We start from the raw sequence: 16255 nt of genomic DNA, 5'->3' as shown, positions 1-16255 counted from the left end.
GACTTTTTGGCATAAAGAATCAGAACGCAGTTGACCTACGTTCATAAAAGGCTCATATAAACTCTCAACCCTACCACATAAAACCCAAACCTTCCACATCAAGATCTTATCAAATCTTCGCGATACTTGATTCTACGCTACTTGACGTTATGCGTGCCCAAATCACCCTTGCGATTTTTTTCGCACAACTGATCGCTCAGTCCAGCGCCTTTCCGTGCGAAGCTAACGCAGGGGAAGATCGCGACATGTGTCTCTTTAACAGCACTAAAGGCGGTGGTTTCTTCAGTGAGTCATCCAGAACAAATCCGCCCTCAATGTATTTCTAGATCTAAGCTTTATCTTACATATACCCATCTTCATCTCCACACAGTCCTCAAACCTAATAGCAATGCAGGGGTACAAAAATGTGGGGACAAGTTTATTCAAGAGCTTTGCTGCAAGGATAGGGAAAAAGTTGTAAGCCCCGATTCAAGTTATTTTCAAAAACAAATTGTCGTTTCTTTGACCAACTTTTTGCGTTGTCCTTTTCACTCTTCTGTTTTGATTCAACAAAGCCGTTGAACAGATTTAAGACAGCCGAGGACTTAAGCAAGGTTTGCAAGGAAAATCTTAACAAAGCTCAACCGGGTAGTGGTAAAGTTCTACCGCTACCCGGCGGCGGCGGCAGCGGGACAGATGCAAAACTTGCTGCAGTGGACAAGACCGAACCAAAACCTCAGCCTAAGCCGGATACAAAACCGGAGCCTAAACCGGAGCCTAAACCGGAGCCTAAACCGGAGCCTAAACCGGAGCCTAAAGGGCAGCCTAAACCCTAAAGGATCCAAAGAATAAACCGCCAATTAAACCAGAGCAACAATATTCAAACTCAAGGCAAAAGGTGGAGGCTTTGGAAGGTATCAAAGCCCAGGATCGGATGCTTCCATTCTGTAAACCAAGTTTTATCTCTTTTGTATTCTAGGTTAGAGTATCAAAAGAAAAGAATGTTTAATTCAAATGTACAAAGCATGAGTAGTCACAACCCAAGAGGGAGACAGCAGAGACAAGAAAAGGGAATGATCTGATTCCACATATTTTGTACCTTAAGTTGAGCTCTTGCTGTGCAGTTCATGCTTGCTTGGAAAGCTCTTTTTTCATCAGCACATTCTGAATGATTGGGAAATTTGGAAATGAGGCTTGGGTTTAGGAAAGACACAAACTTAAAAAAGTCCCTTGCTGCTGTGGTCATGTGATCTTGCAAAGCAAGCCTCCCACAGCCCTCTAACTTGACCAAGTCCCTCTGTTTGTGGAGGGGGGACGCCCTCTAATTAGTCCCAGTGCTTGCCCGACTCTTTTTCCTTGGCTGGTCAGTACAGGTTGTGCCTGCTTTCCTCTTGAATCTTTCTTGCTGGCAGAGGGAGAATTCTCCTCCCCAAGTGGATACAGCCAGCACCTACCAGCTGAGGAGTAATCCTTGTTGGCTGGTTGGTACATGTCAGCCTGTATGTAACTAACCGTGTCTGAGAGGGTTGTTACTATCAAGATGATGGTGTAAGATGCCAAGGATGGGCCAATGGGTTCGTGGTAAGACCTGTAAAAGGTTTCACTCTATCAGTAATCTTGACTGAGAGGCTTGCTCAATTAAGGCGCATCCAGATCAACACAGAGTGTTAATAGGCATCCAAGGAATAACTCAACTTGGGTTCGTGGGTTTACCTACAGAAAGGTAAGGGTAATCAAGAGTTGAGAGTATTCCTGAATTGAATGATGGGTGAGAATGAGGCACTTTTTAACTATGTATGTGTTTAAACCTTGCTGTAATAATATTCTGAGGGATAAACAGTCCTGGAGGGCGTGTTTATATAGAGGGGAATGATCAGGATGGAACATGAGGCGCTTGGAGGCGCTTCAGGACCAGGGGGGAACTGGAAGCGCTCAAGGGAAGCAGATCCTCATGATGATCAACATTGGAAATGATCAGGGCAGTGTAATGATCAGTACTGATCCTAGATCAGTAGCTGTGCACACTAGCTGATCTTAACCAATCAGTGATTCCATTCAGTGCTCTTTGAATTGGATTACATCATGTATTGTTTATGTATTTATACCATAACCAATATGTTATGTAAATGGGAACTGAGGCGTAACAGGGGATAAATGAGTGATACCTGTCTTGGGGTATTTCACGTGTGCAGTAATATTACAATTTATTGTAATCTTACTGTTTGCACGTAATTTAACTCTCATAACAACATTACATTATGGTAACTGTATTTAACTATGGTTATATAATGTAATGTATAACAAGAGTACATTCTTAAGCTTGTATCTAATGATATACATATGTAATAAAGGTGTAAAGGGAATGTACTATATGTAATGTGAACAATTGCAGGTACTTGGTACTTGTAAGGTACTGTGACATGTACTCTGTGGCTGACAGTACAGGCTATACCTGATTTCTGAAGAGTTGTTCCCCTGAATTCTACTAGCTGGCAAAGGAAAATCCTCTTTGTGGAGTGGGTACAGACCAAGCATCTAACTAGCTGGTGAGCCAACCCCGCAGGAATATTGTGGCAGAAAACTTGCAAAGAATTGGGGAAATAATCAAAAGTTTATTTGGAGACCTTTATCTAGATATAACTGCTGTTTTCACAGAAACACCCAAAAAACAATCTCCCCTACTGTTGTGTTACTCCTTGGCCTCCTCTTTTTTTGGGGTCTTGCTATGAGCCATAGCAAGGGAGAACCCACTGTGCTGCAAACAGCGCAGCAAACCGGTCAGCACAGCGGTTTTTAGGACTGCTGTGCTGCGCTGGAAATCAGCAGTCCAATTGCTGCACTAACACTGTCAAAATAAAAGCGTGACACCTGATAAGAAGTGGCGCTCCGCCTCTTTTCTAGATAACTCCGGGTTTGTATGGTTACCGCCGCTGGGTTCTGCAATGTATGAATCTCTTCAGCGCTTCGCTGTGAGCCTGATATGATCCGCCTAGTTGTTAGGATCAGCTCTAAGGGAGAAGGACCGGGTCGTGCCTCTAGCGGCAAACTATGTAGATTGCTAGATGAGGAGAGTTTGGGGATCTCTCCTCCGCTCCCCCTTAGGGTGGAGAGCTGTGACATGTACTAACTACAACATGTCCCAGGCGTGACATAGCGTACGGCGCGCGTGCAGCTCATAACACTATCCCGCCCTTAACGCCCAAGCCCCCGGCTCTGCGTTCTCTTCCCCGGGCAGCATTAAAAAAACCTCATGGGTAAAAAAGCTTAACCCTCATAATCTCCTCCTTGTCCTATGTCGCGCTGCCGCCTGTGGAAAATTTTTGTTGAAGTCGTCCAATAGTTGCTTTGAATTTTCCAGATGATCTTCCGGTTCCCACGAGTTATGTTGCGGTTCATATCCCTTCCAGCTAATTAGATACTCCCGTCTCTTTCCCTTTTTTCTGCAGTCCAATATCTCTTCCACTTCCCATTCCTCCTCGCCTTCCACAACCACCGGCGTTGGATGTGCCACTTGTCGGCCCGCGATTTCGTCCTGTTCCTGTTTCCTAAGGACAGAAACATGAAACACTGGGTGTACCCCTCTCATTGAGGGGGGTAGCGTTAGTTTGTACACCGCAGACGATATCTTCTTGAGTATAGGAAAGGGGCCTAGCCATCTGTGAGCCAATTTTGGGCTAGGTCTCGTTGTCGAGATATTCCGGCTGTTGAGCCACACTGAGTCGCCGACTCTCCATTGCGGTGTGTCGCGGACACCCCGGTCGAATTGAGTCTTCATAGCCTCCTGAGCGCTTTCCAACCCGGCGGCCAGTTCTTCCTGAACCTTTGCTAGTTCCCTCAGACGCATCTCCACTTGTGGCAGGCATTGCTCCGGAGAAGGTATCCCCGTGAAGGACGGCTCGAACCCGTAGTTGGCTTTGAAGGGGGACATCCCTATTGACACGTGCTCGCTGTTATTGTAGGCGAATTCAGCTGTTGGCAGTAGGTCGTCCCAGTTGTCCTGCCGGTAGGTGACAAAGTGTCGTAAATACTGCTCTACCGCCTTGTTGACTATCTCCGACTGACCATCGGTTCGCGGGTGATAGGCCGTTGAAGGACAAAGCCGTATGCCGAGGCGTCTATTGAGTTCTCTCGTAATCTGGGACACAAATATGCTTCCCCTGTCGGACACTATTGTTTTGGGTGTACCGTGTAACTTCCATACGTGCCGAGTCATGAGGTCCGCCAGTTGGATTGCCGTTGTCGACTTCTTGCACGCAATGAAATGTGCCATCTTAGTTAATCGGTCGACCACCGTAAGGATGCAATCGTTGCCTTTTGACTCCGGTAGATCTGTGATCAGGTCGTAAGAAATGTCGGTCCACGGGCCCGCGGGTATGGGCAAAGGCTCTAGGGTCCCGTACGGTTTCAGCAGAGATGGCTTCACACGCTGGCATGAGCTACAACCGTCCACGTAGCGGTTGACGAATCGCTTTACCGACGGCCAGTTGAAACAGCGTCTGACCAGTGCTAGTGTTTTGGCCCTTCCCGGATGGCCTGCTAGTAGGCTGTCGTGCCGGCTCCGAAGTATTGCCGTCTTGATGCCATCGTCTTCCGGTACTTCAATTCGCCCATGACGATACACCAGGCCCTCCACCGTAGTGAATCCGCGCTGATCCGGGCGGGTCGTCAGATCATTCATCAGCCCCGTTAATCGTGGGTCATTGGGGGTAGCAAGTCTGATAAGACTTATCAATTCCGTGTCCGACGGTATGGGGTTCTCTTCCTCCACTGATTCGTCTTGATCCGCAACCCCTACCACATCAATTTCAAACCACCTCGCCGCATCCTCAGCCTCAAACGACTCGTCCACGAACCAACCGTCGAATTCCGCAACCTCCGCGAATGTTTTAGGTGTGATGTTATCCGGTCGTAGTAATTGTCCAAAGGACAACTTGTCCTCCTTCGCCGGGGCAAGATCCGGGCGTCTGGACAGCGCGTCTGGTTTGGCGGCCTGTCTGCCGGGTCTGAAAACAATCTCGAAGTCAAAGCATCCCAGCGTCTCTGCCCATCGAGCTTGGCGCCTAGTGAGTTTCTTTGTTGTCATGAAACTCTCCAGATTACGGTGGTCAGTGTACACTATTGCCTCTAGTCTGTGGGGGTTGCCCTCCAGGTAGTGCCTCCATTCCTTGAAAGATGCCACGATTGCCAGTAATTCCTTATCGAAAATCTCGTAATTACGCTCCGCCTGGATTAAGGACCTGGATAGGAACGCTACAGGGTGTAGCTCGCCGTCTTTTGCGCACACCTGCGACAACACAGCTCCTAGCGCAAAATCCGAACAGTCACACTCTAGTATAAACGGCCGGTATGGGTCGGCGATTTTCAACGCTGGCGCCGTAGTGAATGCCGTTTTCAAACGCTCGAACGCCAGTTGGCATCGATGGTCCCAATGGAAGGTTCGATCCCCTTTTGTCAAGTCGTGTAGCGGCCGGGTAGTCCCCAAGAAATGGTCGATGAACCGTCTGTAGAAGTTGGCAAACCCAATAAAACGTTGGAGTTCGGTGACGTTGGTGGGTGCCGGCCAGTCAGTCACGGCGGTGACCTTTGCCGGGTCCATGCGCAGTCGGTTGCATGAAATCAGAAGTCCCAAGTACTCGACCTCGTCTCTCCCAAATTCACATTTTTCGGGTTTGAGCCATAAGTGATGCTTGCCCAATGTCTCGAGGACTCCGTTGACCGCTTCTTCATGATTGGATCCCTTCTGGGTGTAGATCATGATGTCGTCCAAGTAGGCCGCCACGTCCTTCCCGATGCGTCCAAGTAGTATGTCCTGGATAAAAAATTGAAAGAATCCTGGTGCCCCAGTTGGGCCGAACGGCATAGTCAACGGTGCGAACTGTCCAGCCTTGCACACGAATGCAAGTTTGTCTTCATCCCCTTCAGCGACGCGCAAGTTGCCGTACGCGTTTCGTAGGTCAAGCTTGGTGAATCTGTCCGCGTCGAGGAGGCTGTCGACGAGATCCATGGTCAACGGCAGCGGGTACTTATTCTTGACGGTAACCGCGTTAAGCTTCCGGTAGTCAAAACAAGGCCTCAAGTTCCCGTCCTTTTTTCCCGTGAACAGCACAGGAGCCGCCCACGGAGATGTCGTCCGTCTGATGGTCCCATGTTGAAGGCCTTCGCGGATCAGGGTGTCCATTGCCTCATTCTCTGCGGGCGATAAAGGAATGATCCTGCTGGCCTGCGGGGTGGCGCCCGGTATTAGATCCACCCGGAAGTCGTATTGGCGCCTCGGTGGCAGTCGCTGAGCGCCAACCTTCTGGAACAAATGTAGGTACCAATGGTAGTGCTGTGGTACCATCTCCTCCACCGTCCTCGTTGGCCCCACGCGTCGTGCCTCAGCCGCCAATCGGGCCGATGTGGACCAAGACGTCTTAGCCGTATCGATGATTGTTTCTGTTGGATGTCCTAGTATGGGCAGACGCTTGCTAGCTGCTTCACTGGGGTTAAGGGATAGGTGTGCTGGGGACTCACATCGCGGGGGCGTTATCCCACTAAAAGTGCGCACCCCCTCGTCAAATATCCTCACTTGCCTCACGGGCCCTCCCCCGTCTAACGAGGCTTTTGTCGGATAAGACGACGTTGCATCAGCAACTGCGATGTTCCCGACCCGGTTCGACCCGCCCGAGGTGATGGTGTGGTTCGTCGGTGTCCTGTCATTGCGGCTTTCTAGGAGAGGATCCTGCTTGCCAGTTGATTCTCTCGGAATGTCAAGGGATGGGAAATCGAGCTTACATTGCGGGAGTGCTAACGTGCTCGAAGCACACACCCCCTCGTCAACTATCCTCACTTGCCTCACGGGCTCCTCCCCGTCTGGCGAGGCTTTTGTCGGATAAGACGATACCGCCACCGCGGTCGCAATGCAGCCTTTGTCCCGTCGTAATGAGTCTCCCGATGTCCTGTGGGATTGGCTTTCTAGGAGAGGATCCTGCTTGCCAGTTGATTCTAACGGGGTAAGGATCAAAGGGAAATCGAGCTTACATTGCGGGGGCGTCAACGTGCTTGAAGCACACACCCCCTCGTCAAATATCCTCGCTTGCCTCACGGGCTCCTCCCCGTCTGTCGAGGCTTTTGTCGGATATGACGAAACCGCTTCCACGGTCGCAGTGCAGCCATCCCCCCGTCGGAATGAGCACGTCCTCCAATCAATAAGGTGCCCAAACCGTTTGATCCACGGCATCCCTAATATTCCGTCGTAGGTATCCTTCAGTTGAGTGACGATGAACCGAGAGGGTCGGGTCATCCCCTCGAGCTGGAGTTCCAGCTCGTACGAAGATTTCTTTGTCGATCCATCAAAGCCCGCGATCGTCCTTGTGCACGAGGACGCCAGGCCTAATAGCCCATATTTAGCCGTAAAAGAGAGGCTCAACACATTATGCGTGGCCCCCGAATCCACCAGGAATCTGGCCGGACGAGGGGTGGTAGTCGTGGTATGCTCAAGGAGGGTGTGCGGCGCGAGGTTAAGAAGAATAAACAATCGGGGGTCGAATGCATTACTATCAACCAAATCGCTAACGCCAACACTAACTAACAACTCCTTGTTTGAGCTCGGGAGGGGCATACCCATCAGTCCCGAGCTCCGCCTTTTTTTGACCCCTCCGCAGTGCCCTCCTCTCCAAACCGCTTCGCTCCGCTCCTCCACTGGTCCAGTTCCTCCATTGCGGCCACTCGTACCGCTCCCTTCCCTTTGCCCTTGTCCGGGCACTCGCGTGATCGATGTCCTTGCTTCCCGCATCGAAAGCACAAGCCCTCTCTCATCATACGGCTCCTCTCGGATTCGGACAATTGACCTCGTATCGCCGAAATGTCCATCGCATCCGGGTCCGCTGCCGAGGTCGAGGGGACGTTGTTGGACTCGACCCCATTCAACTCGTTATCGATCTTGAGCGCCAAGTTCGAAACCGCAGCCAGGGTATCGAACTGAGTGCGGGACAGGACCAGGGCCACCCGGACTTCCTTTTTTAGGCCCTGGGTGTATAGGCCGACCAGGGTTCGCGGTTCCCATCCCGTGTCGTGAGCATAGAGGAGGAATTGGTGGGTGTAGTGGCCCACCGTTTTGGTCTGCTTCAAGTGTCGTAGGGATCGTTCGGCCTTGCTTTGCTTCTCGGTGTCGTAGAACATGCTCTCAAACGCCGCCGTGAATTCGGCGTAGGTGGCCGCTTGGTTGTCGCAAATCTTGTGCATCCAAGGTTGAGCCCAACTACTCGCCTGTCCAGTCAGATACGAGAGCGCAAAGATGATCCTCGACCTGTCGTCCGGAAAGGCGGCAACGTTCGCAAGGATGTACAGGCTGACTTGGCTCGCATAGACCTCCGCTTTAACGCCACGAGAGCCGTCGTATTTGTCTGGCACGCCGATCTTCGGCGCTCGAATAGGTTGCTGGGCTCCTGGTATGTTGGCTGCTGCCTGGGCGTCCGGAGGAGGTTGGGCGTTCTCGGCTTGCTGGCGGGCGGCTTCGGCTGCTTGGCGGGCGTTCTCGGCCTCTTGTCTGGCGGCTTCGGCTCGTTGACGGAGGCCGCGTTCTTCATTGACGACGGCCATCAAGTCGGCCAGTTGTTGTTGTAGTGCGGCGACGGCGGCGGCGTCCATCTTGATTACAGGGGTTCAGGTTGGTTTCTTGGTTCGTGTCTGTTCGGTTGGTTCTGTCTGGGTCCAGCGAGCCGGTCTCTTCTGGTTCGGTTTCTGGTTCGGTTTTCGGTTCTAGTCGGTCCTCGTTCCTTATTTATAATGAGATCTAGCAATATGTTAGGATCAGCTCTAAGGGAGAAGGACCGGGTCGTGCCTCTAGCGGCAAACTATGTAGATTGCTAGATGAGGAGAGTTTGGGGATCTCTCCTCCGCTCCCCCTTAGGGTGGAGAGCTGTGACATGTACTAACTACAACATGTCCCAGGCGTGACATAGCGTACGGCGCGCGTGCAGCTCATAACACTAGTCTACGCAAGTTTCAGCCACTCCGCTCGCACACAGTAGAACTCCGTGTTAGATTTTAGTCTGAATTGCTGTAAAATGAGAACCAGGATGAAGAGACAAGATCAGATCAAAGGAAAGAAGAATAGAATAAAAAAGAGAAAAGGATTTACCACCAAAAGAGATCTGATAATCTAGAGACAACCCGAGACAATATAGAAGAGACAGAGGAGGAGAACAAGGACACTGGAGATGAAAAATGGATTGCAATGAAAGGAAAGGAAAGGAAAGGGGATCAGCCAAGGACGAGAAGACCGAGGATGTTGTTGATCTTTTCTCACCAAATTGAGAATTGAGCCAATCTGAGGTTACAAGTCTCAAGCAATGTCAAGAGTAAGATAGAGGTCTTGATTGATGTCAAGACTTGAGGGAGGAGATTGAGGTCTTGAGCAATATCAAGAAAAGGGAGCGGTCAGAGGAGCGGGCTTGGGAGCGGGCTCAAGAGAGCCAGGGATGAGTTTGGGGAGAATCTATTGAATTAGCCCTTTTGCAGGGCTGTCACGGCAAAAACTCAACACTCCACAAGTAAGAAATAATTTGGTTGGTAAAAACTCTCCGCAGCATAGTAATACACAAAAATTCCTGTTGTGGTGGAAAGACTGGTACACACGTAGGATCAAGTTTTTGTTGCGCGTGGCGCGCGCCAGAGGACGTCAAGGCTTCAAGACATTAAGCCCTCAAGTTACCAGCCCTCAAGGCTTCCTTGGGTTCAATGGCGCAGCGTGGCGCGCATCCTCAAGGCATTTCAGGCTTCTTTATTTTCCTTTTCCCCCCTTGTTTCTGTGTTGGTTGATTTATTTTCTCATGCTAGTTTCTTTTCATTATTTTCTGTTATTTTCTTTTCACTCTGCGCGCTTTGGACAGGTTTGGATTGGGAGGGTTGGTCTTTGTCTTGTCTGGTTTTGTTTTGTTTCTGTCTCTTGTCTTGTTTTGTTGTAGCGTGCGCGTGCGCGCTAGGTTGTGATGAGATGTCTGCTAGATGTCACCAACTCCAAGGTTTGAGTTCAGTTCAAACTCAGGCTTTGGAGCGGCATGGACCTACTCTGAACCATAAATTTAAGTTTTCCATCAATCAAAAGTCTATTACTCTTGGTGTCATTCCTCCCGGATTCTCAGTTTTCAAACGTCTTCTAAGTTAGCTTACCCCGCAATTTGGTTTCAATAACATCTCCGCCTGCAGCATCCCCGGCTTATAAGACGAGCAGTCTTTGATGATGAGGTGTACGTTAGGCACAAGCTAAACAGCGGTGACAACGGACAGTGAGGAGGCAAACCTAAGAGAGAACAGGATATGAGGACACAGCTATGACAAAAGAGAGAAGAAAGGAAATGGACCTAAACGGACGGTGAGTCAAGCAGATTTGTGAGTTGATGAGCCTTATGAGTGTTAAGAAAAGGTGGACTTAGAGCGGAAGGTACAACTTATATAATAACACTACTTAGGGTTCGGACTACAGACTCCGGACAAAAATTGGGACTATCACTAGAGAGACACAAAGAATGAAACCGTTCAATACAACTTCCCTCTCAACACAAATACCGCCAACGCGCAATTCCAGCCGTCAGAAAATCATCCACCCCTCAACGCTACACAACTCTCAGCACTCTTTTTCCGCCAATCACCCTGGAGGGCATACATCCAATTTTCTTTTCATTTCCTATTCCCCTCCACCAACTGCCTACTGTCTGACACAGTACTAGGAGTTCCTCACCTTCCAAATACCAGTAACTACAGTGAGTAGTATCTAGAATGCTAGAGGGAGAAGTGAGAGAAAAGCCCCCAAAAGTCCCTATTCCTGCACTCCCTCCATCCGCATAAATCCGCTCCCAGCCAACGTTGCCCGCGTCCTTCCTTTCCCTTACTCGCCAAAACTCCGCATGCATCACTTACAAGCCTAGTACCTCTCCAATGCCATTCTCCCACAGCCTCTGACTAGCCTCCAACCCCAGTCTCTACCTGGCGTGTCCTCCCCAACGTCATCCGCTTTGATGCTGTCCACTTCTGCTGCCCCAGCTCACCTGGTGCCAGTGTGAGAATAAAAGCTGGTTCATCGGTGGAAATGTCCGCTGAACGCCTCCTTCAAGAATATTAGTGTCCGGGCTGTGTGATTGTTGGTAACTTGGCTCCGCACTGCTACTATCCGCTAGCCTTCAGCACTCCTCTCTGAGCCAGATCTATAGCGTAATAATCCGCAAGTGAATAAAGCTCTGCACTCTGTAAGCACAGAATCCGCAAGTAAACTTTGAAAGTAAAGGTAAAGTCACAAATATATCTCCTAATAACTCTTGTACGTCTGTAAGTGTAAGTACAATAATGAGTAATCCGTCCGATGATAGGATAATTGGATGATTAAAGAAAAATAAAATTCCCTCACCCCCTTTCCCCGTCCTTCCCTCCACACACATTGCCATTCCCACCCGATCCCGTTGTAAAGCTCAAAAGTGTTCCTGAGAAACTTTTGCTGAGTGCAAGAAGGGATGAATGAGGTTACCTCTGCCTTTCCTGGGTCACTAGAAACTAAAACAAGCCCCCCAATCTATGATTGGAAGGTTTAATGTAGTGATAGTGGAGGTGTATCAAAAGATAGCCTACTTTGAGCAGGTGGCTTAAGGGTTAGGGTGATGTAGCTGATGTGTAAGTGTTGTAATGAAGTTGTAATTTGTATGTAAGGGTGTAAAACCACAATATAGAGTGGGGCTAATACTGTAGAGTGAGCAAGTATTTGTACTGTTATGGGGTAAGCTGAGTGCAAGTAGTTTGCTGAGAGAAATTACAACTGGGGGGAGGAGAGCCTCCTTAAATAGAAAAGGGTGAGGGATTTTAGCTCCAGGGGAACCAGGGAATGAGGGATTTTAGCTGCCCTGAGCTGTCAAATGAGGGATTTTGGGCTGGTGGTACAGCCTAGATGAGGGAATTTAGCCCAATTGACAGGTCACATGATGTAATGATGAGGGAATTTAGCTGGTGAGAAAGAGGAGGTGAGAGGTTCAAGTTTGGCCTATGATGTCATTGACGTATGATGTCATTGGGTCACCTGATCATCTGTACTGCCCCTGTCTGTCACCTGCTGTCAAATGATGTCATACGAGTGAATTTAGCTAGCCTGAGCTGTCAACTGATGTCATGTGCAAGCTGCATGAGGGGTTTTTGCTAGCTTGACACCTGCATGAACTACAGCCCCTATTACACTAGTCTGCATGCACCTGCATAAGCCTGCATGCACCTGCATAAGCCTGCATAAGCCTGCATGCACCTGCATAAGCCTGCATAAGCCTGCATAAGCCTGCATAAGCCTGCATGCACCTGCATAAGCCTGCATAAGCCTGCATAAGCCTGCATAAGCCTGCATAAGCCTGCATAAGCCTGCATAAGCCTGCATAAGCCTGCATAAGCCTGCATAAGCCTGCATAAGCCTGCATAAGCCTGCATAAGCCTGCATAAGCCTGCATAAGCCTGCATAAGCCTGCATAAGCCTGCATAAGCCTGCATAAGCCTGCATAAGCCTGCATAAGCCTGCATAAGCCTGCATAAGCCTGCATAAGCCTGCATAAGCCTGCATAAGCCTGCATAAGCCTGCATAAGCCTGCATAAGCCTGCATAAGCCTGCATAAGCCTGCATAAGCCTGCATAAGCCTGCATAAGCCTGCATAAGCCTGCATAAGCCTGCATCTAGTGTGCATGACACTGCATGACACTGCATGACACGTGCATAACACAATGTAATGAGTGCAGCTGATGAGGTAAAGCATATGTAAAGGGTAGACAAGTGTCAGAGCGGACCATGTAATGGATTACATGGTCCTGGGTAAGGGTGGTTCATGTAACGGATTACATGACCTGAGTATGGTGTTTGTGTGTGTGAAACTGGCTGATGGTGTCTTGAAGGGGTTGTATCTTCTGATCCAGAGGGGTGTAAGGTGTGTTGTCCATGGTGTCCTGTGTAGTTTTGGCCGTAGAATCCAATGGTGTCGCCGTATTGGTTGATTTGTGAGTGTACATATGAGAAAATGGAAAATTTTGAAATGGGCTAGATGGGTAACCATAAAGCATACCACACCATACGTCTGACACTTTCCCGCACTAGTCCTCCAGCTCCGCCCGCTCTTTGGCGCATCACTTTCTCAGACTCCACTCCTCTCCAACGCTTGATCTCCCACCATCCTCTGTCTAGCCCCCGCCAGTCGGTCTCTTGTCACCACCTCCACTCCGGTTCCACCCACTGGTGGAACCCGCTTTGGCTGTTGGGGCTCACCCGCTGACGCGCGGCTGCTACCAGTCCACGTGTGTAGTCCACCGCAGTCCAGCCCTGTCTTTTCCGCTCCAATCCAAATACCCCATCCAAAATCCGTGATCCGTGCATTCCGGTACGCACATGACTTTCTGTAAGCTTTGATAGTGTGCTTTTCTGACATCATCCTCAGTGCTTATGTCACCGGAATGCACTCTGCCTGAGCCGCTCTGTGCATTCCCGCCCGCGTTATCCCCAAGTGGACATTCTACCACGCTTGCCTATATAAATCACCACACCGGTCCGCACTATTTAGTCCATCCAAAAGTCCTGCCAAAGTCCTACTCCAACCATTCCGCCAAGTCCGCAGCGAGGCTCAAACCCCGGTTCCCTTGTCCCCGGTCCTGCAGCTTGCCCATTTGCCAACTTTCCATGTGCTTTTGTAGCTGTACATTCAAGGTTTTACCTTGGCCTACATCATAAGCATGCATGCTTATTTTCTTGTTTGGATATGTAGACTGAGCATTTACTCAGCCAACCCACTGCATTCCCGCACATTCTGCGGTGAGCGGACATTCTACCTGCTTGCATATATAAATCACCACAACGCTGATTAATATCACCGGAATTTTTTCAGTGTTGATTTTCAGCGCGCTAAATCAGCGGCCATTCAGCATTAAACCGCTGCGCTAAAGCTGTTTTAACAGTGGCAGCGCAGCGGAAAAACCGCTGAATGGCCGCTGACCGCTTTTTCAGCGTCAGCGCGCTGATTTTGCTGCGCCCCAACGTGGTGATACGGACAATTTGAGGTCAGATGGGAGGCAGAGGGGTCATAGGGAATTCAATTGGGTGAATGGGGATATAAATACATATATCATCCAATCAGAAAACTGTGTAGTCAATGGTGGTTGACGTGCACCGCCCCGCTACTGCCGCGGCAATAGTCAGTGCTGCTACTGTGGCGCAGCAAAATCAGGGCGCTGACGCTGAAAAAGCGGTCACCAGGCATCAGCGGTTTTTTGCTGCGCTGCGCTAATTTTCAGTGTTAGCGCTCTTTTTGGCGCTGCGCTAATGCTGATCACCAGCAAGAGTCAGTGGTAGATGGCTGAATTCAGCATTAGCCGCGCAGCCTTCAGAGCGCTGCGCTAACACTGATTGGGCTGGAGGATCAGTGGTGGACCGCTGCTCTGTGCTAAAAGTGCCACTGATGTCAGCGCAGCGCAGCGGTTTCACCCTTGGCCACAGCGCGGGCTCTCACATACATAGCTAACACGTACATGTCACAGAATGCACACTCTTGGTTCAAGAGGCTGGAGTTCCAGACATCTTCCTCATCCTGCAATCCACCATATAATGTCCAGATCCCCAGATTCTTCCTCTCCAATGACCTGACCATAACATATTGCAGGATATACATTACAGAGACAAAGAAAATGAATCACAAAGAACACCAGAATTGGGATTGCTCCGCCTCTGAAACCTTGAAAATCCCAACTCCAAACCCTTGTCTATCCTCACTGCACACCTCACCTAACCCAACACCCACCCTCTGCCTTCATCCCTCCAACAATAATCAAAGCCCAGAGACCAGAACACCAAATTGAACCCCTCCAAAACCCAGTAACCAAGGAAATAGCAGAACCCAAACACCTCCAACTCCAAAACCTTGAATATCCCAACCCCAGGTGTATGGTGGCTGTCTCATATTAGGTGTAAATAGGGTTGACGGTGTGGTGGCCCCTCTCGTGGCCAGCTAGTCAGGAGCATCAAGACTCATCAAGGCATCAAGAATCCAAAACATCAAGATCCTCTCTCCTTCAAGATCCTCAAGACCTCAAGAACGTTCCCCCCCCTTTTTTCCTTTTCCCTCTTTCTATCCCCAACTCCTCTCATTCTCAATTCCCAGCCCCCTTCAGCTTCTTGGTCCTAACACAGCACCTGCTGTGGGTTTATTCTCCTGTTTGTTCCTGGTTTTCTTCTTTTCTGTTTGTTTGCCCATCTCTTCCTTTCCTCCTTCTGTTCTTTGTTTTTTTTTTTGCTTTCCTGTCTTCTCTCTGACTCTTTTCTTTCTGTCTTATCTCACTGTGTTTTTCTTTATGTCCCCTTGTGTTGTTTCTTTTCTTCCTTGTTTCTTTGTTTTTGTTGGCCGTTTATGTGTGCGCGCGTGTAGCGCGCGGAGGATGTGATGAAATGTATGTGACATGTCGCCCGGAGTCCAAGTTCCGCTCGAACTTGGATGATGGGTGGCCATGGCATTCTGATCCCCAGAATACGGACCATCACAGAGCTTATAGATCATATCTTCAGAGTTTCAACTTACGGGCTCCGTCCGCCGATCGTCCTTTCATCCAGAATTCCAGATCCCCGTTCCTTCCCCTCTTTAAGATCACTTCTCATCCCATCAACCACAAAAACAACCGCCGCCGAGGATCCAAAACCCTGGCGAACCTCTCAAAACCACCCAACCAAGAAGCTATCCCAGATCCCCCCCCATTTCAGCGCTCAATCCTCACGGACCACCCACCTCGAGGGCAGCCTAAACAGCAACCCATCCCCTCACACGACTGCCTCCGCTTGTACGGACAGGAGTCCCTCAACGGCGCCAGTGCGCGCCCCAGGGGGTGCCGTGGCGCGCACTGGCACCATCAACCCTACTTAGAGCATGTTTATTGGTGGCTAGTTTAGCTCGCAGCTAGCTAGTTTAGCCATCAAACTCAACCACACCGGGCTGAGCTAAGCCTGAGCTAAATTAGCAAGAAGCTAGGATTTGAGCTAACCCTTGCTACATATAGCAACGTAGCTCACAAGCTAGCTATCTACCCGCGAGTATCACAAAGATGACAGACCAATACGGTCAAATCACACCTTGCTACTTTAGTTAGCGATAGCTGCGAGTCAAACCTTGCGCAAACTTAGCTTGACCATTAAACATGCTCTTACACCCAATCAATTCCCCTGAACCCCAGGAAAAATAAGGGGCTCCGGCTTAGGGCGGGTGCGGGCAGGCGTTACCCGGGTACCCGCTGTTTTTCTCCCAAA

General features: G+C 49.7%; 1 protein-coding gene across 1 annotated transcript; it reads left to right on the top strand.

Annotated features, from left to right (window-relative positions):
• Positions 1 to 149: 149 nt before the first annotated feature.
• On the top strand, positions 150 to 815 carry PtA15_3A212 (uncharacterized protein; the record flags this gene model as incomplete). The annotated part of the gene is made up of 3 exons (XM_053167158.1): positions 150 to 285; positions 371 to 456; positions 555 to 815. The coding sequence occupies 3 exons, from the start codon at positions 150 to 152 to the stop codon at positions 813 to 815; spliced, it is 483 nt and encodes a 160-aa protein (XP_053018402.1).
• Positions 816 to 16255: the final 15440 nt, after the last annotated feature.

This window comes from Puccinia triticina, chromosome 3A (assembly GCF_026914185.1).
Source record: "Puccinia triticina chromosome 3A, complete sequence".
Taxonomy (NCBI): Eukaryota; Fungi; Basidiomycota; class Pucciniomycetes; order Pucciniales; family Pucciniaceae; genus Puccinia; species Puccinia triticina.
Note: the sequence above shows the minus strand (reverse complement) of the source record. Positions and strands in the feature narration are given on the sequence as shown.